At 36.8% G+C, this 27,837-nt stretch overlaps 1 protein-coding gene across 2 annotated transcripts in view; it reads left to right on the top strand.

Moving 5' to 3' along the window:
• The window catches only part of CENPC (centromere protein C), a 91,473-nt gene that overhangs the window by 45,021 nt on the left and 18,615 nt on the right, over positions 1–27,837 (top strand). The window contains exons 9-13 of one of the 2 annotated variants that reach the window (XM_082838366.1): positions 5,663–5,854; positions 11,417–11,678; positions 16,966–17,109; positions 18,250–18,332; positions 25,816–25,875. In XM_082838366.1, coding sequence (XP_082694492.1) covers positions 5,663–5,854; positions 11,417–11,678; positions 16,966–17,109; positions 18,250–18,332; positions 25,816–25,875 — 741 coding nt within the window. Of the gene's footprint in view, positions 1–5,662; positions 5,855–11,416; positions 11,679–16,965; positions 17,110–18,249; positions 18,333–23,425; positions 24,270–25,815; positions 25,876–27,837 lie in introns of those variants that run through there. The other variant, XM_082838367.1, reaches the window with a different exon arrangement.

Here is a 27,837-nt window from a genome sequence, read left to right as displayed (position 1 = left end):
ATTATGTGGTTATATATGCCTACTCTGTTGGCCTTATATACTATTTTCTGTTTGTTTTTTGTTTTTTTCTTCCAGTTTTATTGAGATATCATTGACATACAACACTATATAAGTTTAAAGTATATAGCATAATGATTTCACTTACATACATCATGAAATGATTACCACAGTAAGCTTAGTGAACATCTGTCATTTCATACAGATATAGAATTAAGGAAGTGGAAAAAAATTATTTTCCTTGTGATGAGAACTCTTTGGATTTATTCTCTTAACAACTGTCATACATAATGTACAGCAGTATTAATTATATTATGTTGTACATTACATTTCTAGTAATTTGTTATAATTGGAAGTTTGTACCTTTTGATTGCCTTCATACAATTCTCCTTCCACCCCTACAACCTCTGATAACCACAGATCTGATGTATTTTTCTATGAGATTATTTGTTTTTGAAGTATAATTGACTACAACACTGTGTTAGTTCTTGTCACACAACATAGTGATTCAGTATTTCTATACATTTCAAGCTGATTGCCATGACACATCTAGTTAAGATCTGTCACCATACAAAGATGTTACATAGTTATTGATTATATTCCAACACCATATGTTTCATACCCATGACTCATTTATTTGCAGCTGGAACTTTGTACCTCTTAGTTTCCCTCCCCTATTTATTTTCTTCCATATCCCCTCCACATGTTTGTGTTTTTATACTTGTTTTCTAGTCTCATAGTGCTGTGGTCAGAAATGTTGCTTAATATGATTGCAGTCTTCTTACGTTTACTGAGACTTGTTTTGTGGCCTACCGTGTGATCCATCCTGCAGAATGTTCCATGGGCACGCAAAATTTGGATGGAATGTTCTGTATATATCTTTTAATTCCATCCGATTTAATATGTCGTTTAAGGCCAGTGTTTTCTTGTTGATTTTCTGTCTGGATGATCTGTCCATTGATGTAAGTGGGGTTTACACTTCCCTACTCTTATTTTTACTATCAGTTTCTCCCTTTATATCTGTTAGTATTTGCTTTATATATTTAAGTGCTCCAATGTTGGATGCATATATATTTACAATTGTTATATCTTCTCCTTGGATTGATCCCTTAACCATTATATAATGTCCTTTGTTTCTTGTTAGAGTTTTTGTTTTAAAGTCTGTTTTGTCTGAAATAAGTATTGCTACCCCAGCTTCCTTTTGATTTGCATGGAACACCTTTTTCCATTCCCTCACTTTCAGTCTGTGTGTGTCTTTAGATCTGAAGTGAGTCTCTTGTAGGTAGCATCTATATGGGTCTTATTTTTCAGTCACTCTTATTTCTTTTGACTGGAGCATTTAGTCTATTTACACTTAATTATTAATAGTTATTTATTTGTTGCCATTTTGTTAATAGTTTTGTAGTTATTTTTTGTTCCTTCTTTTGCTCTCTTCCCTTGTGATTTGATGTCTACCTTTAGTGTTATGTTTGGATTCTTTTTTCCTTTTTATGTATATGTCTGTTATGGCTTTTTGGCTTGTGGTTAACATGGAATTTATATATAGCAATCTATATGTATTACATGATTATTTTAAGTTGCTGATCTCTTAAGTTTGAACGCATTTTAACAACCCTGCATTTTACCCCGTATTTACCGTGCTTAAAATTTTTTGACATCGTATATATATCATGTTTTATTTATCCTTTAACTACTATCCCATAACTACGTTATGGATATAGACGACTTACTACTTTTGTCCTTTAACCTTTCTACTAAGTTTATAAGTGGTTGATCTACTACCTTTCCTGTATATTTGCCTTTACCAATGAGATTTTTCCTTTCATGATTTTTATATTCCTAGTTGTGGCCTTTTCTACTTAAAGTTCCTTTAACACTTTTTATAAACCTGGTTTCATGGTGCTGAACTCTTTTAGATTTTGCTTGTCGATAAAACTTTTGATCTCTCTTTCAAATCTGAATGATAGCCTTGCCGGATAATCTTGTTTGTAGGTTTTTTCCCTTTTGTCACTTTAAATATATTGTGCTACTCCCTTCTGGTCTGCAGAATTTCTGCTGAAAAGTCAGCCAGTAGCCTTATGGAAGTGCCTTTGTATGTAACTAGTTGCTTTTCCCTTGCTGCTCTTAATATTCTCTTTTTAATCTTTTTTTTTTTTGGCCATTTTAACTTGTTTTTCTAAAAAATTTATTGACGTATAGTTGATTTACAGTGTTATGTTAATTTCTGCTGTACAGCAAAGTGAGTCAGTTATACATATATACATTCTTTTCATATTCTTTTCTATTATGGTTTATCACAGGATATTGAATATAGTTCCCTGTGCTATACAGTAGGACCTTGTTTATCCATCCTGTGTGTAATAGTTTGCATCTGCTAATCCCAAGTTCCCAGTCCTTCCCTCCCCACTCCCCCTCCCTCTTGTCAGCCACAAGTCTGTTCTCTATGTCTGTGAGTCTATTTCTGTTTCATAGATATGTTCATTTGTGTTGTATTTTAGATTCACATAGAAGTGATATACGGTATTTGTCTTTCTCTTTCTGACTTCACTTAGTATGATAATCTCTAGGTCCATCCATGTTGCTGCAGATGGCATTATTTCATTCTTTTTTATGACTAATATTCTATTCTGTATACATATAACATGTTCTTTATCCATTCATCTTTCAGTGAACATTTAGGTTGTTTCCATGCCTTGGCTATTGTAAATAGTGCTGCTATGAACATAGGGGTTCATGTATCATGTATCTTTTCTAATTAAACTATAATTGTTTGGGTGCATGCCCAGGAGTGGGATTGCTGGGTCATATGCCATTTTAATTTCATTGTGTGTTACTGTGGTCTTCTTTGGGTTGATCTGGTTTGGGACTCTCTGTGCTTCCTGAACCTGACCATTTGTTTCTTTTACCTCATTAGGGACCTTTTCAGTTATTATGTCTTCAAATATGTTCTCCGCCCCTTTTCTCTCTCTTTTTCTGGGACCTTTATAATGTGAGTGGTAGTACACTTGATGTTGTTGTCCCACATATCTCTTAAACTGTCCTCATTTCTTTTTATTTTTTCTCTTCAGCTTGAATGATTTCCACTACTCTGTCTTCCAGTTCACTGATCCATACCTCTGTAGCATCTAATCGGCTGTTGATTCCTTCCAGTGTATTTTTAGTTTTAGTTATTGTATTTCTTCAGCTCTGTTTGGTTCTTCTTTATAATTTCTAAGTCTTTGTTAGAAACTTCTAATTTCTCACTGTGTTCATCCATTCTCCCTAGTTCTTTGAGCATCTTTATTAAGATCATTATCTTGAACTTTTTATTGGGTAAAGGGTTAACTTCATTTCATTTAGTTCTTCTAGGGCTTTATCTTGTTCCTTTGTTTGGAACATATTCCTCTGTCACCTCATTTTGCCTAATTCTCTTTTTATTTCTATGTGTTTAGTAGGTTGGTTACAGTTCCAATCTTGGGGAAGTGGCCTTCCTTATGAGATGTCCAGTGGGTGCCCAGCAGTGACCTGCCCTCTGGTCATCAAAGCTATATGCTCTAGGGGTGCCCTGTGTGGGCTGAGTTGGCCCTTCAGTTGTGGCAGATTGATTACTGTGGGTGCACTGGTAGGCAGGCTTGCCCCCATCTGGTTGGTTTCTGGCCCTGCATAATGTGGAGGCTGCTGGCTGCTGGTGGGCGGAGCCAGGTCCTGGGGTAGCTGGGTGTGGTGCTGGCGGTCTTGGAGCTACTGTTGGCCTGCTGGTGTGTGGGGCTGTGGCCTGGGGAGGTGGTTCCTGGGGTTGATGTTGTCTGCTGGTGGGCAGGACCTGTTCCTGACATGGGTGGCTATGAGGCCCAGGGTGTCCTGGAGCTGGTGTACATTCACTGGTGAGCAGAGCTGGGTCCTGGGACATTTGGCTGTAGAGCCCTGGTATTCCTTGAGCTGGTGTCAGCCTGACGGTGGGTAGGGCTGAATCCTGGTGGTTGGCTGTGGGGTCCCAGGAGTCCAGGGGATAGTGCTGGCTCACTGGTGAGTAAGGCTGGGTCCCCACTAGGCTAGCTTCTTGGCCTCGGGCATCCCAGGACCGGTGCCAACCAGCGGGTGGGAGGATCTGGGTTCTGGCACTAATAAGCTAGAGAGAGGATTCCAAAATTGTGCTTGCTGACAGCAGTGTCCTTGTGATATAACAGGTTCACCAAAATGACTGCAACCAGTGTCTGTGTCCCCAGGGTAGCTCCAGTTGCCTCCTGCCTCTCTGGGAGGGTCTCCAAGATCAGCGGGTGATTCTGACACAGGCTTCTTTCAAATTACTGCTTCTGCCCTGGGCCTTGGAGTATTTGAGATTTTGCCATTTTAATTACAGTGCCTTTGCCTGTTAAGAGTGGAGTATGTATTTCCTGTAGCCCTCAGGTTCTTGTGAAAGTAAGCTTCACTGGCCTTCAAAGCCAAACATTTTGGGGGGCTTGTCTTCCTGGTACAGGAACCCTAGTCAGGGGAGCCCAGTGTGGGGCTCAGACCTGTGGCTACCTGGAAAGAACCATGCAATTGTAATTATCCTCCTGTTTGTAGGTTGCCCACCCTGGGTCTTGACTCTGTCTTATCTCTACCTGTCTTATTGTGGTTCCTTCTTTATATCTTTTGTTGTGGGAGGTCTTTTCTGCTAGCCTTCACATTGTTCTCATCAATAGTTGCTCTGTAAATAGTTGTAATTTTAGTGTGCCTGTGGGAGGAGGTGAGCTCAGGGTCTTCCTATTCCACCATCTTGGCCACTGCCCCTGGTCTTATATACATTTATGCAGTTCATTTACTCTGTGAGTTTCCTACTTGCTATGATTTTAACTCCTTCTTTGGATCTCATAGAAATCTTTGTGTCAGAAACTCAAAAATCCTAGTTTCTTGATCTACTAATTGGTCAAGAAAATTTTTCATTACATCTACTAACATCTAATGTTTTAAATCTTCTGAAAAAAAGAAAATTTCCATTTTTAAACTCATTTTGGTGGTTGTACATCTTTTAGATGCAATATTTGTATTAAAATAGCTTTTATTTCTCTGATTTCCCCTTCTTCCTGGTTGTCAGTCTCAAAAACAAAACTAGAATTTATCTGTCTCTTTTCTTAGATCTTTTCTTATCTACCTGCTTGTGTAGTAAAATGAAGTTACTATTGATGCCAAACCTTTTCATTAGCTTTTTATTGCTTGCCATATTCATTGTTTTAAAAATTATTTTTCCTCTTTAAATTCTGTTTAAAGAAACAATCTTTTTTCCTTCATATAGGAAAGATCTCTTTATTGAAAACTTCCTTAAAATATTCTCTTCCATGAATTAGATTGACAAAAATCATGAATTATTTTAAAAAAGAAAAGCAGTAGTTAACCTTTTTTTACAGGGGACTTTAGTAGTGGAAGGAGTCATATATTTCATTTTTCCTTTTCAGAGTATACTTTTTTTTTTGATTCAGGAGTATATGTTAGTTATCATGCGATGTGAAAAGTTTGCATTTAACTGAGAGAAAGTTGTAGATTTTATTGAGAACATGTGACTTTTAAAAAATAGAGATGAAAAGAAGCCCACAGAATAAATTTAAGAAGTTCCTGTTATTGAGAGGTTTTTTTTAATAATCTGCTCTGGTTTTCTGAATATTCTTTGGTGCAGTAGATTTTGAATTGTTTTTATTCTTTATTTTAGGAAGCAAGAAAGGTAGCACCAATGTTCCTCATGCAGAGAATCAGAAAAAAGATAAGGAACACAAAAAGAAGCGTTTTTCAGATGGGTCCAAGAAGAACAAAATTGTACCTGAAGAATTGGCTTCAACTGTCACAAGAAGTCGAAGAATTTCCAGACATCCATCTAATTGGTGGGTGGTAAAATCAGAGCAGAGTAAGTATTTTTATTTAAATTATGTTCATTCTATAAGAGCCTCTATGTTTGATTTATACTCCCATTCTCTTGAGAAAAATCTCATGAGGAAAAATTTAAATTGGATTATCAATAGAAATATTAAATCAATTAATTATAAAGATATTTATGAGGCTTTATCATATACAGTATTCTAGATATAGGGATACAGCTGTGGAAGAATAAAACCAAAAATGAAAAATTGCTGCTCTTTTAGGACTTACATTCTACTGGAGGAAGATCAACAATATAGATATATAATTCATTCAGTGATGGGTAATTGAGAAAAACAAGGCACATAAAGATTAGAGTTGGGAAGTAAATGGCAGAGCTGGGAGTAGATAGGAGAATGGAGCAGAATATTGTTTTTGTAAAAGGTAGCAGTGAGAGTTGATTAGGATCTTTCAGAGCACATATATGAATAAAGTGAAGGAGGGAGCCATGTAAATAATTTGGTGTGGAGCATTCCAGACCAAGGTAACAGTATTAGTATAATAAAAGTACTGATGGACCATGCTGGAAAAGCTTGAGGAATGTCAAAAAGTCAGTATGGCTGAAGAAGAGAGTAAGCCAGGGCAGATGAAGTCCGAGAAGCAGGCTGTGATAATGAGTTTAGACAAAGTGTGTTGGGAAGCTGCTGGACAATTTTAAGCAATAAAGTGACCTGATTGACTTATCTTTTAAAAGGATTATTATTACTGCAATGTAGGGAGGGAACTAGGACTGGGCAAAAATGGAAGCATGGAGAGTAGTTAGGAGGTGGTTGGAGGGAAGAGAATGGAAATGGTTGGATTCAGGATATTTTTGAAGGTAAGTCACAGAAAGTACTGATGAATTGGAGTGAGAGCTGGCTTCAAGGATGATTCAGATTTTTCTGCCTGGACAAGCAGAAGAATGGATCTACTGTTTGCTGAGGTGAGGAAAGGTTTACTGAGATGAGGAAAGATATGAGAGAAGCAGATTTGGGACGGATATCAAGATTTTACGTTGTAATATGTTAATTAGATATCGAAGTAGATATATTGAGGAGATAGCTTGATAAAATGAGTCTAAAGTTGGGGGGAAAGATCTGGGAGGACATATAATTAGGGAGTTATCAATATAGAGGTGATCATTAAAACTTCAGGACTACTTGAAATCATCTAGTAATAGACTATACTTGGAGAAGAAAGAAAGCTAATAATTGAGTCCTGGGAGACTCCAATGTTAGGAGTAGGGAAGAGAAAGGAAGATCCATCAAAAGGACTGAAAAGGAGCAGTTAGTGAGGTTAAAGGAAAATGAGGAGAACTTAGGGTTATAGAAGTGAAGTAATGAATGCATTTTAAGTATTGGGTGATGAACTATTTTAAATACTGCTCATGGCCTGAATTAGATGAGAGCTAAGAATTGACAATATGGTTTTGGCAACATGGAGGTTGTTGGTCACCTTGATAAAAATTGTTTCTGTAGAATGATGAGACCAAAAGCCTGATTGGAGGTGGGGTTCAAGGGAGTGTAGGAAGTGAGGTAGGAAAGACAGTAAGATAAAGGGACATAGCAGATGTGGGGTCAAGGGAAGGTGTCTCTCTCTCTTTTAATATGCAAGATACTACTACATCAGCTTATCTACTCATTAAAATGACCTTGTAGAAAGGTAGAGGATAAATATAGGATCACAGTCCTTGTGTAGGCAAGGAGTAGGGTGTGGTCCAGTCCATAGTAAAAGGGTTAGCTCTAGACAGGAGCAAGGACAGTATATCATATAAAAGAGGAAAGGCAGGGTATATGGCAGCACTTAGAAATAGGTTGGTAGAGTTGATGGTGCGAAGGTAAATGTTGGGCAGTGGAGACATTGAATAATATCCTCCAAACTGAGAAGGAACTTTGAGACTGAAAAACCAGGCAACTCCATAAAGTACAATTATGAAGTTTATTTTGGTTGTAAAGGCAGGATCAGGTGGTTGATGATCTAGAGGCATTCGCAGCTGCACTCCGCACAGCCAAAAGGGGTACAGGGAGATTTAAAGGGGCCAGAGCTAAAAATAGATTCTGACTACTAGCGAGAAGCACATCTGCACAGATAGGAACCAGGGCTTTTCCTCCCCTCCGAGGGTCTCATTTAACCATCTGAGTCAGTAAAGGCATTCTTCCAGTTTTCATATCAGATTAAGGCAAGGATAAAAGTTGATAGGGAACATATCTGGCTTGGGCATATTCCTTTTGAGGAGGCTAAAGCTCAGTCACACTGAGGGGAAGGGGATGGTACTGTGGGACTAAGAAGGAACTGACAAAATGGAGTCAGTGTAGTTCAGCCACACAGTGAAGATGTACTCTTCTGAACATTTTTGTTTTCTCAGTGGAACAGTAAGCAGGGTCATCAGGTAAAAGTGAAGTGGGAAAGGTGATAATGGATGTCTGAAGTTACCTTGTAGTGGTAGGATACAAAGCAAAATCAGCAGAGAAAAGTTACATGGACAGTCTGAAGGAAATCGTGTGCAAGCTTCCAAGAGTCTTCTCCCAGTGCATTCATACAGGAGGCACTTAGTTCCTCTAGCTAGTTTTGACAGGTTTGTAAAGTGTTTATCAAGGAAGCTCATTAGAGATTTAGTGCCCAAGATTTTATTGGCGATGGTCACCTAGGCACCCTCTGCCTAGCGTGTCCTAAAATTACAGGCTCCCTGAAGGAAAAGCAAGTATTCGTCATAAACCATATTTTTTGCACAAGCAGTTTAGGCACACTAAACCACATTTAACAGTTATGAAATGATGGGAGCTCTCCTGAAATTCAAGTGCCTACACGCTACCCAAGGCTAAGGGCTAACTTTGCAAGCAGGCCTTTCAAAGGATAGCATTCTTAGGCCTGCTATGCCAGCTCTTTTCTGTATAATATGAAACAGTTATTGTTTTGGTAGAATTTTTTAAAGGAGATGATCATGGAAAGATTGGTATATGGTAAGGTAACATTTACATATGTAGATACTATCGAGTGGGGCATTTAAATCAGTAAGTGAGAGACTAGTACATATGTGGCACTGTATCTGTGAGGTCTTGTTGCTACGAATTACTGAATTGTAATCCAGTAAGAAATGTTTATTCTGTTGTAGCTCTTCTTGGATTTTTGAGTTAGATCTGAGTTCAAATTATGATTCCTCCTCTTTGAGATTACTTTTTTCAGTTTCTCACTCTGTAAAATGTGATTACCAATACTTCCACCTCATTAAGTTGTTATAAGTATTAAATGGCATATACTTAGTATTAAAATGTTAACTACTACTGTTACTCCTATGGAGAACTCATCTTTTTGCCCCACGTTGCTGGAAACTACTATGGTCAATGAACATGTAAATATATGGATTAATAAAAGTCTTACAGAGCTTGGATAAGCATGCTGGAACTCCAAAATTTGCCAAAAAAAACCCTGAAACGTATCAGTCCTGAGACATGTTGGGTTGCTGATCAAGTAGGGAGTCACAGAAGTGGAGGAATGCTTACAGATCACCAAACTCCTTTATCTGATGGAAGAAGAAACTAAGTCTGAAGCATAGAAAAGCAACATAAGTTCCCCCTAAGGTTATAGACCTTTGTGCTAGAATTGGAAAATAATGGAACCCAGATTTCTTGACTCTTGATCTACTGCCTGTAGTGTACATGTGACCCTCCTGCTTTTTCATATATGTCGAGAAACATTTATTGAGTTTCCACTGTGAGGCAGGAATGGTGTTAGGCTGGGCCAGGTCTAGATGAGGCAAATGAGCAACCTAGAATGGGAAATTTAAGGGGACACTTGTGGTCTTAGGGTTGTGTGAGTGACTTGGAGTAAACACCTTTTTAAATTTTCCACCCTAGTTAGAATTTTTATTTTTTCCTTATGAGAACTTTTAAGATATACTCTCTGATAATCATTTTGCAATATATACATATATTAATTATTGTATTCTGTACCTTAAACTTGTACAGTGTTAATATGTCAATTTTTTCCCAGTAAAACTGGGAAAAAATTTTTTTCTACCCTAGGCTACTCTTTGCTTCACCATAATCCTGCCCTTGCTGTTAGGCATGAGGAATATAAAGATAGGTAAAACATCAATCTTGGTCTTAAGGATTGCCAGTCTGCTGGAAGAGAATGATAAGTAAACAATCAGATGTATGATAAACATTGTCAAAGGACTGAGAGAAAACTACCTAATTTAGCCTTGGGAATTAGAGAAGGCTTCCTGAAGATTGGATTAGGAGTCAGCTAAGTGACTACTGCCTTTTTTTTTGATTTGTCTGTTTGGAGGAGAGTGCTGAGAGTTATGATTAATGAAATAAGCACTCTAGATGTAGTAATAAATTAGAATTGAAAATATTTAGACTTGATCCTTAAGCTATAGGTAATCACAAAAAGATTTTAACCAGGATTGTAATGATTCAGTTTGTGTTTTCCAAGGATGATCCCTTGAAGCAGTGTGAAGGATGGATTGAAGAATGGCAAGCCTAGAGAAAGGAGATCAGTTAAGAGGCTGTTTTAATGATCCAGATAAGAAATGATAAAAGTCCCTGCTAGGGCTTCCCTGGTGGCGCAGTAGTTGAGAGTCCGCCTGCCGACGATGCAGGGGACACGGGTTCGTGTCCCAGTCCGGGAAGATCCCACATGCCGCGGAGCGGCTGGGCCCGTTAGCCGTGGCCACTGAGCCTGCACGTCCGGAGCCTGTGCTCCGCAACGGGAGAGGCCACAACACTGAGAGGCCTGCGTACTGGGTGGGGGGGCGGGGAAGGCCCTGCTAATGACAGGCAGCAGAGCTTAAAAGAAGAGGATTTGAGAGACATTTTTAAAAAAAACAGTAAAATGACAGGATTTAGGGATTGCTTGTGGATAGGGACAGGAGTCTTGGATGACTCAGATTTCTGCTTTAGGCATCTGGGTAGTTAGTTATACTTTTCATTAAGATAGGAAATACAACCAGAGTGGCAGATTTGGGGGAGAGTGATAGGTGAATATTATAGATATCAGCATGTAGATAGTAATTAAAGTTATGGGTTGATAGGTCCCTCAGAGAAGGTAGATAGAGTGAGAAGATGAAGCTGGGACCTTGGGGAAATACCAGGATCTTAAGGATGACTAGAAGAGTAGTGGGCAGAGCCAGAGAGGATGGTTTTGGAAACTCGTGATAAATTTAAAAGGTTTGGTACGTGTATCTATAAATTGAGGAGCTGCATAGTTTATGAATTTAACTTGAAAACAAATATAGCCTATGAGGGACTTCCCTGGCAGTCCAGTGGTTGAGACTTTGCCTTCCAGCGTAGGGGGTGCGGGTTCGATCCCTGGTCGGGGAGCTAAGATTCCACGTGCCTCTGGGCCAAAAAAAACAAAACATAAAACAGAAGCAATATTGTAACAAATTCAATAAAGACTTTAAAAATGGTCCACATCAAAAAAAAATCTTAAAAAAAAAGAAAACAAATACAGCCTATGAGATTGGGGTGTGTATGTGTTTACATGTAAAATATAAATCATGTTGGTATTTTAGTGAGCCAAATAATCAAACATTATACTAACTTTAGGTTATCATTTAATCCTTTAGGTCCTTTTTCTAGCAATTCTTCAGTAAGAAGTGAATTGTCATTGTATCATAACAGTAAACAAAAACCTGCTGAAAAAACAAACCAATCATCTAAGAACACTGGGAAAAAAACTATTCCATTTAAAAGGCAGAAGAGAACTGATGAAGGCAGCTCAAGAACACAGAAGGTTTTAAATGCTAAAGATTCCGGTTGTTCCCAGAATGAGTCATTGGAAAGTGGTGAGGCAGACCCAGCTGAGAAGAAAAACCTTAATCCTTCTAGGTAATAATGTCTCTTATGTGTACAATGCAGTTATTTTTGTTTGGCATTTAATAATTTGTCTATGTTATTTAATCATTTATATAGAGGCAATGTTAGCATAAAGGAGTCTGCAGTCTGACAGACCTGCTAGTAAATCCACGCTCTGCCATTAGCTGGGTGACACCTCAGGCAAAATAGTACTCTGAATGTTTCCTCATATTAAAATGGGGAATAATATATAGCACATGGGGTGTGAGTGATAAATTTAATAAGGTAAGCATTATTGTCGCCTAACAATCCCTTTTTTAAAATTGTGATAAAAACATATAACATAAAATTTATCATGTTAATCACTTTTTTTTTTTTTTTTTTTGCGGTATGCGGGCCTCTCACTGTTGTAGCCTCTCCCGTTGCGGAGCACAGGCTCCGGACATGCAGGCTCAGCGGCCATGGCTCATGGGCCCAGCCACTCCGCGGCATGTGGGATCTTCCCGGACTGGGGCACGAACCCGTGTCCCCTGCATCAGGCAGGCGGACTCTCAACCACTGCGCCACCAGGGAAGCCCTCTTAATCACTTTTAAGTTTATCATTTGAGTTGCTTTCTTTTAAATGAGGTTAATGTAATTACAATAATCAGGAATACATCTTAATTCTATCCCCATAAGATGATTAGTTAACATATTTTAGTGCTTACTATGTATCAAGTATTCACTAGATGCTTTCAATAAATTCTCATCAGTCCTGACAACGTACTGAGGTAAGTATTGTTCTTACGCATTTTTGCTTTTTGATAGAGCATTCACTCATTCATTCATTAAAAAAATAATACATATTATGTGTGAGAAACTGCAGGTGGTGGGGATGTATTGAAATAAATGATAGAGTGCTCTAAAATACATTAGTGTATGTCATTATAGTGCATACTATCTAAACAGTTCATTGAGTAGTGAATTTCCCCCCACTGATTTGTAATGCCCTCTCTGTCTTATATCAGACTTCCATATTTATATTAGCTTGTTCCTTAATATCATTTGATTTTCATTAAGAATCTTAAGAGGTCGATAGGACAGGTGTTAGCTCTCTTTTTACATATGAAGAAGGTACGCTTAGATTAAATAGTGTGTCATTGGATATGTAGGTCTTTTATTAGTCTAACTGTTTTTACTTGAATGTATTAATAATGATAAATAACTGTTTTATTAAACAAAGCAGATAAGCCTTAGCTATGGGTTGAGAGAAATACTAAGGTATAAAAATTGAGTTTTTATGTTGAGTTTCTGAATTTGAGCTAGTACCCCTAAAACAAATCTTATCTTATGCACAGTGAGAAGGAGTTAGTCTAATGAGAAATATCCAAAGTTGATAGTTGCTACAGTATCTACTTAAGAAAGCCTGTTGGGTATCTGGATTCATAGAAAGGAAGATCTTTGAGACATTTGTTTAGTTAACCTGTATAGTCATTAAGCTACTTACTATAAATAAAAGATCAAATATGTAATTATTTTGGTATTCTACTTGCCATAAGGTGGGAAGATGTGTCTTTGTGGTTACTCAGTGGCTCTCATGGAAACCTCAAAGATAATTTAGATTTAAAAAGCATGTTAACAGTATTATTGTTCCGTATTTAGGAAAGGCAAAAAAAAAGAGACATTATTACATTAAAATATGAATATGTCTAATTTGTCTAAGGAGTCTTCCTGATTAGAAATATTACGTGGAAAAAATATTACGTGAACTTCTCCTTTATACAAGTAACAGATATTAAAATTTTAACTTGAATAAAGTGATATTTTTTGCTTCTTATAACCTAGTAACCATGGTCATTAATTAAACTACAAGCTAACACCCTTATTCCCCTCTTAAAGCGTTTAGGAAAAAAAAAAAATCTTAAAGAGCTAGTGCATTTAAAGTGTAAGAAGCAATTACCCTCTAGAAATCTTTGAATTTCTCTAAGCTTTTTTAAATTTGTATAAGCACTTAATTTTTATATTATTTCTATAGCCATTTGGAACAGAAGTTTACTACATTAGATTTTTTAACAGCTTTATTGAGGTATAACTCATATATAGTTCACTCATGACATGTGTAGAATTCATTGGTTTTTATTGTATTCACTGATAGTGCAAACTGTCAAAATAGTCAATTTTAGAACATTTTCATCATTAGGGTTCTTTAGCTATCATCTCCCTGTTCCCCTCCCCAGCAACTCTACGGAACCACTAACCTACTGTCTACAGATTTCTCTATCCTAGACTTTCATATGAGTGAAATCATATAGTACAAGTTTTTTTGCATTGACTTCTTTCAGTTTGTGTATTTTCAAGTTTTATCCATGTTGTACCATGTATCAGTAATACATCCCTTTTTATGATTGAGTGCTATTTCATTTTGTTACATTATGTTTTGTTTATCATTTATCCATTGCTGGACATTTGGGTTGTTTCTACCTTTTGGCTATTATGAATAATGCTGGTATAAACATTTGTGTACAAATGGAATTGCTGAGTCATATGGTAACTTTACATTAATCCTTTGAGGAGCTGTAAGACTGTTTTCCAAAGCATCTGTGCCATTTTATATTCCTACCAGCAGTGTTTAAGGTTTCCAGTGTCTCCACATCCTTGTCAGCATTTGTTATTATCTGATTTTTTGATTCTAGCCATCCTAGTTGGTATGAAATAGCATCTCGTTGTGTTTTTGATTTTCATTTCTGTGAAGACTAATGATGTTGAGCATCTTTTCATGTGCTTATTGGCCGTTTGCCAATCTTTAGAGAAAGATTTACTCATCCTTTGCCTGATTTTTTTGGGATTGTCTTTTTTTTAAATTGAATTGTATGAGGTTTTAATATATTCTAGATACAAGTCTCATCAAATAAATGATATTTGATAATCTTCTGTCTCATTCTTTGGATTGTCTCACTTTCTTGATGGTGTCCTTTGAAGCACAAAAGTTTTTAATTTTGGTAAAGTCCCATTGATCTGTTTTGTCCATTGTTGCTTGTACTTTTGGTGTCATATCTAAGAATCCTTTGCCCAGTCCAAGTTCATGAAGATTTACTCCCATGTTTTTTTCATAAGAGTTTTGTAGTTTTAGCTCTTAAATTTAATTCTTTGATCCATTTTGAGTTAATTTTTGTATATGCTGTGAAAAGTCCAACTTCATTCTTTTGCATGTGACTATCCAGTTTTCCCATAACTGTTAGTCAAATGGTCTTAGCACCATTTTTGAAAATCAGCTGACCATAGATGTATAGGCTTATTTCTGGATTCTCAATTTTCTTGTTGTCTATATATCAGTTGTTGTTCTAGAACCACACTGTCTTGATTACCATTGCTTAGAGGTAAGTTTTGAAGTCAGGAAGTGTGATTTTTCTTTTTCACGAATGTTTTGGCTGTTCTAAGTCCCTTGCAATTCCAGATAAGTTTTAGAATCAGTATGTCAGTTTCTGCAAAGATGTCAGAATTCTGAAATGGATTGCGTTGAATCTATTGGTTTGAGGAATATTTCCATCTTATCAGTGTCTATTGATCCTTGAACAGGGGTGTTTGTCCTATTATTTAGATCTTTAATTTTTCTCAGCAGTATTTTCAGAATATGTTTTACACTTCTTTTGTTAAGTTCATCCCCCCTAAGTATCCCTTTTGATGCTGTTGTGAATGGAATTGCTTTTTAAATTTTATTTTTGGATTGATCATTGCAAATGTATAGACATACAATTGATCTTTGTATTTTGATCTTTATCCTGCAATCTTGTTGAACTCATGTATTAGTTCTGAGAGCTTTTTAGTAGATTTTGTGAGACTTTCTAAGTACAAGATCATGTCATTTGTGAATAGTGATAATTTTATTTCTCCCTTTCCAATCTGGATGCTTTTTCTTTCTTTTTCTTGCACTATTGTCCTGGCTGAAATCTTTAGTACTATGCTAAGTAGAAGTGACAATAGCAGACTTCCTTATCTTGTCCTTAATCTTAGGGGGAAAGCATTGAGTCTTTCACCATTCAGTATGTTATTAGCTGTGGGATTTTCATAGATGTCCTTTTATCAGGTTGAGGAAGTTCCTTTTTATTCCTAGTTTGTTGAGCGTTTTTGTAGTGAAAAGATACATTTTGTCAAATGCTTTTTTTTTTTTTTTTTGCATCTACTGAGGTGATTGTGTGATACATTTTTTTTGTTGTTGATAAAATGTTGCTAGTTTTTTTTGAGGGTTTTTTGTTTTGTTTCGGTTTTTTTTTTTTTTTTGGCTGTAGTTTTCTTGTGATGTCTTTGTCTAGTTTTGTTATCAGGGTAACACTGACTTCATAAAATGAGTTGGAAAGTGCTCCTTTCTTTTTTGGAAGAGTTTGTGAAGAATTTGTATTAAGTCTTTGAATGACGGTAGAATTCATTGGTGAAACCATCTGGGCCTGGGCTTTTCTTTCTGGGTAGCTTTTTGATTACTGATTTATTCTCTTGTTATAAGTCTTTTGAAGTTGTTTATTTTTCTCTTGAATCAGTTTTGGTAATTTGTGTGTTTCTAGGAATTTGTCCATTCCATCTAGGTTATCTAATTTGTTGGCATACAGTTGTTTATAGTATTCTCTAATAATCCTTTCTTTTTTTTTTCTTTTGACTCTGAAGGTAGGACCTAGAGGGAGACTAGAAACTCCAGAAATAAACTATCAAAGAATACTCAGAAGTTTGGATGCTCTTTAGTTATGTTGCAAACATAACTAAAGACTTTTTTTTCACAAATGATAAGAATAGGCTGGTAGACTGAGTCAAGAAACAAATTAAAACATAGGACTTGTAAGATGTGAGAGTGGAGAGAGAATTATGCAGTCTAGGAATAATGTATCTTGTTTGCATATATTTGGGGTAAGCTAGTTAGCTGGCAGCTACCAAAGAGATGAGCCTAGGTCCCTCTGGGCACTCTGCTGTTCCTTAGTAGGCTGAGTAGAGGTATCATATAAAACAATTTCAGTTGTTTGTGGATTTTCAACAAAAACTGTGATAGATTTAACTGTGTAGTATACATCATAAGCTGCCTGTAGTTAATGTCTCCCAGTGCCCTCCTATCATCATGTCTATCTCAGTTAGGCCAGGTCTGTACCGTTTCTTTTATCAGAATTTTTCAAATTAGAACTCTTGGTAGGTTCTAAAGTCACATTTCCTTCCTGGACTAGTTGTAAGTTTTAGGACCTGAACAAGGTTATCTGATATTTGTTATAGCCAATGTTATATTGTCTACCCACCTTGTGTAATGTTTCTAGAAGAAATACTTTTTGAAGAAATGTAAAAAATTACAAACTTTTCATTTTCATAGAGGTACAGGAAGCTCAAAGAATCAAGATAGTATGGCTGCACAAAATGTTCATCAAAAGTCTCAGATCAGTGGATATATACGCAAGACACGAGCAGAGTCAAACTTGGATTCTAGAGAGCCTGGGACTTCAGTTTTGGAAGGAAGGTATGCATGTGTTCTAAGGATAATAGGATTTACTCACTGTATTTGTTACCAATTGCTGTGTAACAAATTACTCTCAAAGCTTAATATTAATTTTGTTAGTGCCTTGCAAACATTATTTCACAGTTTTTGTGGGTAGAAATCTGGGAGAGAATTAGCTGGCTAGTTCTGGCTCAGGGAATCTCATGAGGTATAGCAGTCAAGATATCTATCTGATTTGCAGTCCTATGAAGGCTTGACTAGAACTTGGAGGATCCACTTATAAGGTAGCTAGAGGCCACAGTTTCTTGTCATTTGGTTCTCTCCATAAGGGTATTCAGTATGGTAGCTAGCTGGCTTCCCACAAAGCGGGTGATCCAAGAGAAAGTGTGACTATCATGGAGGCCATAGTGTCTTTTGATGACCTAGTCTTTGAAGTCTTCCACTTTATTCTGTTCACTAGAAACAAGTCACTAAGTCCATACCACACTCAGAAGAGGGGAGTTAGAATTAGGCTGTACCTTTTGAAAGGGGTGTCATCTAAGAATTTGTGGATGTAAGTTTAAAGAGAGCATACTCAGTGAGCAAACCAGATTAACCTAGTCTCCTAATATCTGAAGTCATACACCCTTTTTCAAAATGAGAGAATGGTAAATTATAGCAGATTCTCAGACTTTGAAGGGATGGCTAAGATTTCTTTACTCTTTGGGAGCCTGTGACCACTAGGCCTGTCTTGGGCTCATAATAGGAGGAAGAGGATCTAGGACTGGGATAAACTGAATCATCTCTGAACAGCTTCTGAACTATATTTTAAATTGCTTGTTTTTGCCTGTAGTTTAAAAAAAAATTAAGATAAGCTGATTTATTTGTAATTTTATTTCTTATGATTTGATTTTTATCAAAGAGTGTTATTTGAGTTGACTTAAATTTGTAACTCTGATTCATGAGTTAGTTTAAAAGGTTATAAAATTCAGTATTATCATGTTTGACAAGTCAAATGTGGTATTAAATTGTGGATTTTTTGTTTTATGCAGCAAGTAAGTATACTATTAATATTTTATAAGAAAAAAACCTTTGGCAGTTTTAGGATAAAAATGACCATTAAGGTAGATATATTAGATAGATATAAATGCACAAATTTTGTGGTTTACTTTTTTTCTTAAGTGGACCTTCTAGGCTCAAGAATTATTTAACGTCTGGAATGAATAATTCAGATGTGGATGATAATGAAGTTCAGGAAAGTTTGAGTAAGTTATGATTTATTTTCTACTGTCTTGATTTTTATAGTGTTATGCATGTGAAGTAAGGTGTGCTGTGTTTTATTTAAATTATCACCAGTGACATTTTTGTGGCAAATATGTATTGAGTACCTACCCTTAAGAACCTTACTTTATGGTTAGAGATTTCTAAGACCTTATACCTGGGTGAGAGAGGGAGGGAGGGAGAAGAGAGAGAGGGAGAAAGAATGAGAGAGATGAATGACAGTCCTTTCTTTGAAGTAGGACATAATATAATTGGCACTTAAGACACATACTGCAGTATTTTAAAGCTGTTAAGGGTATAAATGAAGCAAGATTAGACATATATTGATGATTACTGAAGCTAAGTGTTGAAGTTTTTAAAATGCCTCTTAATAGAGAGTTTTATAATTTTTTATGTCCCTGAAGAATGTGCTTGAAATATAATCTCTTATACTGTTTTTCTCTTTCCTAATTCACTAATTCTTTTTCCATTTAAATTGTTTCTTCCCCTTTTGTTTAGATTTACTTTATTATTTTTCTCTAAGTGGAATGCTTTTTATATTTATTTTTCTGCTTTTTATTTGGTAAAGAAAAAGCTGAATTTTCTGGAGTATAGTTTTAGTTTAAAATGAAAGGTTTTTTTTTTTTTTTCAATAGAGTGTTCTTATTGTTGTACACTCTGAATTATAGTGGTGATTTTTCTTTGACCCAGGTGTTATTTAAAAGAGTACATTAGTCAAGAGTTTGGTCTCCAGAGTCAGGAACCTGGGATTGAATCTAGCTTTACCACTTATTAGCTATGTTATCTTGAGTAAGAAATTTCAGTGTTCTTAGCTTCAATTTCCATATTTGTAAACTGGCGATATCAATTCTAATTGCGTAGATTGATACAAAGATGAATACACATTCTTTGCTTAGTTTTAATACCTGGTATATGTTCGTTATGCAGTGTTGGCTGTAATCCTAAGAAGTTGTGTTTTGTTTTGTTCTTTTGTTAATAATTTATAGTTTCATTTCATTGTTCTTGATAACTTTGCCCTGTATTATTAATTCTTTGAATTTTCTTTGTGTTCTAGAGTATGCTTAGAACACATAAAATTCATGGAAGAATTTTGTAATTCTTCTATGGATGCTTGAAAAAGAGAATATTACTTTTTGTGTACAGATATGGATTAAAAATATATATACACTCATTATTTTGTTAATGTAAGTGGATATATATTTTTAATATACTTTGCATATCTACGAAATTCTTAAATATTTATGGAATATTATGGAATACTTACTATGCATTCTAAGGGAAAAAGATATCAAAACTTGTGATTTGTTGGATGTTGAGAGTAGAAAAATAAAGCAGTGATTTTTAGGGTGGGAAATGCGAGTTACATTTTTAGATAGATGGGCAGAAGAGGTCTTACTGAAGAAGTGATAATTTGAGCAAAGATATGAGAAAGGTGAGAAATCAAATCATGCAGCTCTATGGAGAAATAGTGCCTCATGCAGAGGGAAGATAAGGGCAAAGGTTTTGATCAAGAAACACCAAGGAGGCTGGGAAGGCTGGAGTTGAGGAAGAGAGGGAGAGGGTAGTAGGAGATGATGTCACAGAGCTAACAAGAATGAAAGATCATATAGCATGTTAAAGGCTACTATAAGGATTTTGGGCTTTACTGAGAGAGATGGGAAGCCATTGGAGGATTTTGAGCAGAAGAGAGACATGACTAACCTATAAACAGAATAATTGCGGCTGCTGTAGAATACACATTAGGGGTGGACTGATAAGTTTGAAGGGGGCAGGTGTAAGGTTGGAAGCAGGGAGACCAGTTGGTGAGACATTAGTAATCCCCTTGTGAGGTGGTAGCTTGGACTAGGGGGTTAGCAGTGGAAGGTGGAGAGCAGTAGTAGGATTTTAGGTGTTTTTGATGGTAGAATCAACATGATTTCCTGATGGATGGGATGTAAGGTGTAAAAGAAAGTGAGGTGTCAAGGATAATGGACTTTAAAGTTTTTGGCCTGAGCACGTGGAAGAATGGCATTGTCATTTCTTGATTTGGAAACTACTAGAGAAGGGCAGATTTGGGGGAAAAGAACAGGATCTTAGATTTGGACATTCTGTGTTTCATATTATTCTTATGATTTGTATCCTTATCATTTGTGAGGTCTGTTAACGATCGCCAGAGTTGATGGTAAAGTGTTTGCTTTGCAGTGGTCTGTCTCTCCTATTTCCTGCAGTCTTTACTATGTACATTTCAGCGCTCTTACTGAGCATGTAAGTTTGCATATGGAATGTACCTGTTTTGGTCAAATTTACCTTCTTGATCATGTTACAATGCTTTTACTTTGTAGTCTTCTTTTGTCTAATATTAACATTGTGACTCCCTGCTTTCTTTTGGTTTGTTTTTGTTTCTTATATTTCTTTTCTTCCTTTTACTTAACCTTTTTTTTTTTTACCAAACTAAAGCAGAGTGGCTTCAAACAGCATGATTGAATTTTTATTTTTGACTTGCTCTGTCAGTATTTTTTTCCTTTAATAAATGTTTAACAGATATGCTTTGTTACTTCTTTGTAAAGTTGGTAGATAAGTCTCACACATGCTAGCAAGGACTCAGGAACTTTCTTTTTTATCACAATGAACAACTAGTCAAATAGTAAAAGTCTTTTGAGTCACAATCTTTTTGTCCTTTAAACTATTTGGCTATTGCTCTTTTATCTCATGATAGCTAATGCTTATGAGTAGATATTGTAAGCCAGCCTTACTTCTTTTTTCCTTTGTAAATAACCTGTTTCTTCCATTTTCATGCTTATTAGGCTTTGTTAGTCTTTGAAATTCTGGAGTTGTCTCTGTGTTTGGCTTTGTTTTGTTTTATACTCTTCTGGGAAATAATTTTAAATTTACTCAAATACCATATCCCCTTCATCCAGTTCCCATAATTTCCAACATTTTACAATATTTGTTTCATTTCCCTCCCTGCCATCTCTACATAAATGTTTATACATGTTTATTAGTCTTTTTTTTGGACTGTTCAAGTGCAAGTCGCATACATATTATTGTGTGAGTATGTGCAGACATGATGCAAGACAAGAACATAATCACTCTTCATCCATCCACGTCAGGAAATCAGCATTAATATAACACTAGTCTTCCTTCACTGACTCCATGCAGATTTCACCAGCAGTTCCATCAGTGTTCCTTTTTCTCTCTGGTTTAGGATCCAATCTAGGATCATGGACTGTGTTTGGGTCTCATGTCCCTTCAGTTTCTTTCAATAAGGAATAGTTCTTTAGTCTTCTTCTAACTTTCCTGACCTTGACACTTTTTTAAAGAGCTTTTCATTCTTTAGAATGACCTTCAACCTGGGTGTCTCTAATTTCCTCATGATCAGATATGAGCCATGCATATTTAACAGAAATACTACAGAAATGGCTGTGTTCTTTGTGCATCACATTAGGAGGCAAACTGCTGACTCATCTTCTACTAGTGATTTTACTTATTTATTTATTTAATTTTAAAATAAATTTATTTATTTTATTTATTTATTTTTGGCTGTGTTGGGTCTTTGTTGCTGCGTGCTAGCTTTCTCTAGTTGCAGTGAGTGGAAGCTACTGTTCATTGTGGTGTGCAGGCTTCTCATTGCAGTGGCTTCTCTTGTTGCAGAGCACGGGCTCTAGGTGTGCGGGCTTCAGTAGTTGTGGCACACAGGCTTAGTTGCCTCGCAGCATATGGGATCTTCCCAGACCAGGGCTCGAACTGGTGTCCCCTGCATTGGCAGGTGGATTCTTAACCACTGCATCACAGGGGAAGCCCCTCTACTAGTGATTTTAATCTTCATCACCTGTTCAAGTTATTGTCTGCCAGGTTTCTCCACTCAGGGTTTTTCTCTTTGGTAATTGATAAGTATTTTGTGGAACGATATCCTATTTTAGTAACTTGTCCCTTTTCAAACCTCTGCACCAATATTAGCATCTTTTGAATATTCCCACCTGAATCCGCTAATGGTGGTACCAAATTACTATTTTCTATTTCCCTAATTTCTTCTCTGTTAGTTGGCATCCTATAAGAAATAGTTTTACTTACTCCTTCCCCATTTATTTATTCATTATTCATTTATTTATATTATTATGGACTACTACTGGGTTCCTATTTTATTCAGTGGGTTATAATCTTTATCATTTATTCTGGTACTCAAATTGTGCCAAATTTGGCCAGGAGGAGACATCCTTTCAACTGGTTCCTGAGACCTGTTGTCATGTTTCTGTCATTTTTTGAATACTGTCTTATTTTTTGGCAGAAGATGTTCCAGGCTCCTTCCCCTGCCTCTACTCTGGAATCAGTTATTTCTCCAAAGGAACCTAGTGGAGGGATGACATTTAGAAACTTAGATCCGGGTGCTTGGTATACTCATTGTTACTGGGATATCACGGCTTTTAGGTTCTCTCAGTGGACTGAGATAGGAAATAGATAAACACACACATACATATATATGTGCACTGTACATACACAAGCATCTGTATCTTCTTTCTGTATTCAGGCATCCCTTGCTTTATTGCTCTTTGCTTTAATGTGTGTCACAGATTTTGCGTTTTTTACAAATTGAAGTTTTGCGGCAGGCAGCCCTGATCAAACAAGTCAATTGGCACCATTTTCCAATGGCATTTGCTCACTTAGTATCTCTGTGTCACATTTTGGTAATTAACACAATATTTCATTATTATTATATTATGGTAATCTGTGATCAGTGATCTTTGTTACTACTGTAAAAAAAACATTACGACTTGCAGAAGGCACAGATGATATGTAGCATTTTTTAGCAATAAAGTATTTAAGATACATTGATTTTTAGGCATAATGCTTTTGCACACTTAATAGACTACATTATAGTGTAAACATAACTTTTATATGTATTGGGAAACAAAAATATTCATGTGACTCACTTTATTGCCAAATTTGTTTTATTGCAGTGGTCTGGAACGAAACTCTCAATATCTCTGAGGTATTTCTGTATTTAGAAACCATGAGTTCACATCAGTACCTCCAACTCCAGTCCAGCATGTTTGACTTTCCCTTTTCCATTTTTGTTTTGTTTTGTTTTTGTGGTACGCAGGCTTCTCACTGCTGTGGCCTCTGCCGTTGTGGAGCACAGGCTCCAGACGCGCAGGCTCAGCAGCCATGGCTCATGGGCCCAGCCGCTCCGCGGCACGTGGGATCTTCCCAGACCGGGGCATGAATCTGTGTCCCCTGCATCGGCAGGCAGACTCTCAACCACTGCGCCACCAGGGAAGCCCTCCCTTTTCCATTTTAATAAACCCTTTCTCAAGGATAGTGAGATGCCTGGCTCCCATTATCCTCAGTATATTTATTCATTTGCTTTGTTCCTTCTCTTGTCTCCCACAGTTGTCTCCAGAGCCCACTGCTATAGGAAAATTTCCAAGAACGACTAATCCTCTACTTGTTATAGTGGGAAGTACAAGGGAAATTGTATATATATATATATATATATATTTTTTTTTTTGGAATAGCTTTATTGGGATGTACTTCACATACCATACAATTAACGCATTTATAGTATATAATTCAGTAGTTTATAATTATCACCACAGTAAATTTTAGAACACTTTCATGATCCCAAAAAAGAAACCTTCTACTCTTTAGCTGAGAATGTAATGAAAACTTAGACCTGCTTTTCAGGAAATGTATATTACACACAAAATTGTATTAAAAATCTAAGATGGTTCATGGATATTAAGTATTCTAGTTTCATATTGCTGCATAACTTAACATCCCAAACTTCGTGGCTTAATACAACAGTCGATTTATCTCTTATGGTTCTGTGGGTTGACTTAGTTTATTAGCTGGGCAATTCTCATTTTGGCTCTCATGCATTTGTAGTTAGATGCAAGCTGCTGGGGCTGGAGTCACTTGAAATATCAGCTGGACTGGAAATCCATGGTGACTTATTTACTCATATATTTGGTACCTTGCCAGGGTGGCTGAAATAATTGGGGGCTGGCCAAGCATCTCTTTTCCTCCACATGGCCTTTCCACTTGGTTATCTTGGGTTTCCTCACAGCATGGCAGTCTTGGGGTAATCAGTCTTCATAAAGATGGCTGTCTTTCCTCAGACTGAAGTTCCAAGTAATCAGTCTTCATAATGATGGCTGTCTTTCCTCAGACTGAAGTTCCAAGTAATCAGTCTTCATAATGATGGCTGTCTTTCCTCAGACTGAAGTTCCAAGAGATCCAGGTGGCACCTGCGTGTCTTCTGAGGAATTAGCTTTCAAAGTCCCAGAATGTCATTTCTATGCATTCCATTAGTCAAGCAACTCACTAAGGCCAGTGGTGATTCAAGGAGAAGGCAATTAAACTTTGCCTCTTGATAAAGAACAGCATTTGTGCATAGGAAGGGAAATAATTGATGGTTGTTATGCTTAGATGCTATTTATCACACTAAAGTTTAGAACTCTTGACCTAATTGTCACACTGCTAAGTAAATTCAGTATGGTTGCACTATTTACAACTTTAAGAATCATAGATTACTTTATTAACAGAGTAATTATTCATTATCACTCTTTGCATTTTTATCCACCCAGTGGCTTATTTCGCTTAAAGTCCACAAGCAATAGAAAACCTGTTTGTTTTTTGTTACTTGTAACTGTTATCGTCTTAAGATATATTCACTGTAGCAAAATCTAGAGACATATTATACTCTTTTTCACTAGCCTTCATTTCTCAGCAGTGAAAAGCAAAGGGAGTAATAAAATGTATTGTCAGGTTGACAGATGAATGGATAAAGAAGATGTGGCACATGTATACAATGGAATATTACTCAACCATAAAAAGAAACGAAATTGAGTTATTTGTAGTGAGGTGGATGGACCTAGAGTCTGTCCTACAGAGTGAAGTAAGTCAGAAAGAGAGAAATAAATACCGTATGCTAACACATATACATGGAATCTAAAAAAAAAAAAAAAATTGTTCTGATAAACCTAGGGGCAGGACAGGAATAAAGACAGAGACGTAGAGAATGGACTTGAGGACACGGGGAGGGAGAAGGGTAAGCTGGGATGAAATGAGAGAGTAACACTGACATATATACACTACAAAATGTAAAATAGATAGCTAGTGGGAAGCAGCTGCATAGCACAGGGAGATCAGCTCAGTGCTTTGCGACCACCTAGATGGGTGGGATAAGGAGGGTGGGAGGCAGACACAAGAGGGAGGGGATATGGGGATATATGTATGCATATAGCTGATTCACTTTGTTATATACCAGAAACTAACACAATATTGTAAAGAAATTATACTCCAATAAAGATGTTATAAAAAAAAAGAGTATGCATCCAAGTAAAGAACTGTTATTTTCTAAGAAAAAAAATGTATTTTCAGGTTGAATTTTATTTTAAAATATTTATACTGAAGTTGACCGAGTAGCACACTTTAACTCAACATGAAATTAGTGGCCATTGCTCATGATATTGCTTCTGCAATTTGCAGATGATTCAAGAGTAAAAAGGTCTAACTCAACACCAGAGAACAAGGTGCATCACAAATTAGGTAAGATTACTTTTCTCTTAATATTTTCATATTATAAAACCTTTATTTCTAAATATAACTTAATTTTTTCTCAGGCAGGGGGAAAATATTATGTGGATTAATTGTCAGAGAAAGTAAAACTTGTATTTAGTTTTCATGAATTTCATGGTAAATCATCACAGGCCACTGAGTTTCTTTATTGTCCATTTATGAAGCCTGTAATCCTCTCACTCATTGCTCTATAGTAGGGAGCTGATAAGCTAAGAAGCTAGGGTAGAGAATTATATAAAATGTAACTGCTAGGTAGATGGCATCCCTGACAACTTCTCCCGTTTTTTCCAGTTCACACCTAAACAAAGCAGTAACTAGGATAAGTAAGCTGGGAGCTAAGGAATCCATGGAGAGGCTCACATGAGGATTAAAACTATGGTTTTCAAAGAGATATTTGCTGGTCAAGATTCATGGGACCTCTCACCTTTGTGGAACTGGAGTGGCTTTTTATCTCTCCCCCTATACTTGAGGCTTCTACACTTGTACCTGAAGAGAACCTGTAGGAATGAAGCTTTTTCTAATTGCTTCAACCAAAACCTCACATCTTGTCAGTTAGTATTTTGTAGGCCCACGTGAAGAGAGGCTGCTATACTTCTCAGTGCTTAATGCTTGTCTTGGAGTGGAATATGCCGAGTCAGAGTAGGCAAAGAGAAATAAAAGTGTCCCTGAGCAGGGGCTCCAGCAACCCAAGAGAGGAAAATCAAGAATTATGCCTAGCAACAGGCATAATAGGCAGCTTCTGGTGTGCTAGAACCATTGTAGTAGATGGATAACAATTTTAACAATGAAGGAAATATGAGTACTGTCAGAGATCTAGTTATATCATAGAAGGCTTTCTGGTTGCTAAAGCATAATTTTTCAGTTTAAAAAGTCAGTACATGAACTGAAAGTAAATATATTTTCTGTTGAGAGCTGAATTAGTACCTGGTATTGACATTGAAGAAATTCATCAGAACAGAAATATAAAAAAAGATGGAAACAATGAAGAAAAAGATATGCAGTGGAAATAACAGGGAGACAGCAGATAAAACATGCAAATAACAGGATTTCCAGAAAAAAGAAACAGATGGAGGAATGAAAACAGTTAAAGAAAGTACTAGTTAAAACTTCTGTGGGCTTCCCTGGTGGCGCAGTGGTTGGGAGTCCGCCTGCCGATGCAGAGGACGCGGGTTTGTGCCCCAGTCCGGGAAGATCCCACATGCCGCGGAGCGGCTGGGCCCGTGAGCCATGGCTGCTGAGCCTGGGTGTCCGGAGCCTGTGCTCCGCAACGGGAGAGGCCACAACAGTGAGAGGCCTGCGTACCGCAAAAAACAAACAAAAAACAAACAAACAAAAAAAAACAATTAAAACTTCCCTGGAGTAAAGATAGGCTTGATCTGCAATTTGAGAAAGTTTACCAACTGCCGGAGAGAATTAATGAAAAAGATACATCTCTAGACATAAGTGAATAAAATTCCTGAATTTCAAGGATAGAAGAAAGCTTCCAGACAGAAAAGTTACATATAAAGGAGAAAAAAACCCCCAACAAAACCTGACTCCCACGACTCACGTATGCAACTCTGGAAGAATAAAATAATATATATAGCCTTTCAGAAATGTATTACAGAGGCAGGCATAGTCAAGATGGCATACTAGGAGCATGTGGAATTCATGTCTCCTCCCAACTAGGGCACCTACCAGGCACTGGTGGGGGACCACGGATGCCTAAGGGGACAGGATGAACCCCCAGTGACTGGTTGTTTCTATTATACTTTTATTTTTCCTGATATATTTTTTATCTTTCTAATTTTATTATTTATTTATTTTTTTTGCGGTATGTGGGCCTCTCACTGTTGTGGCCTCTCCCGTTGCAGAGCACAGGCTCCGGATGTACAGGCCCAGCGGCCATGGCTCATGGGCCAAGCCGCTCTGTGGCATGTGGGATCTTCCCGG

Source organism: Leucopleurus acutus (genome assembly GCF_964270905.1).
Source record: "Leucopleurus acutus genome assembly, chromosome: 4".
NCBI classification, from domain to species: domain Eukaryota; kingdom Metazoa; phylum Chordata; class Mammalia; order Artiodactyla; family Delphinidae; genus Leucopleurus; species Leucopleurus acutus.
Note: the sequence above shows the minus strand (reverse complement) of the source record. Positions and strands in the feature narration are given on the sequence as shown.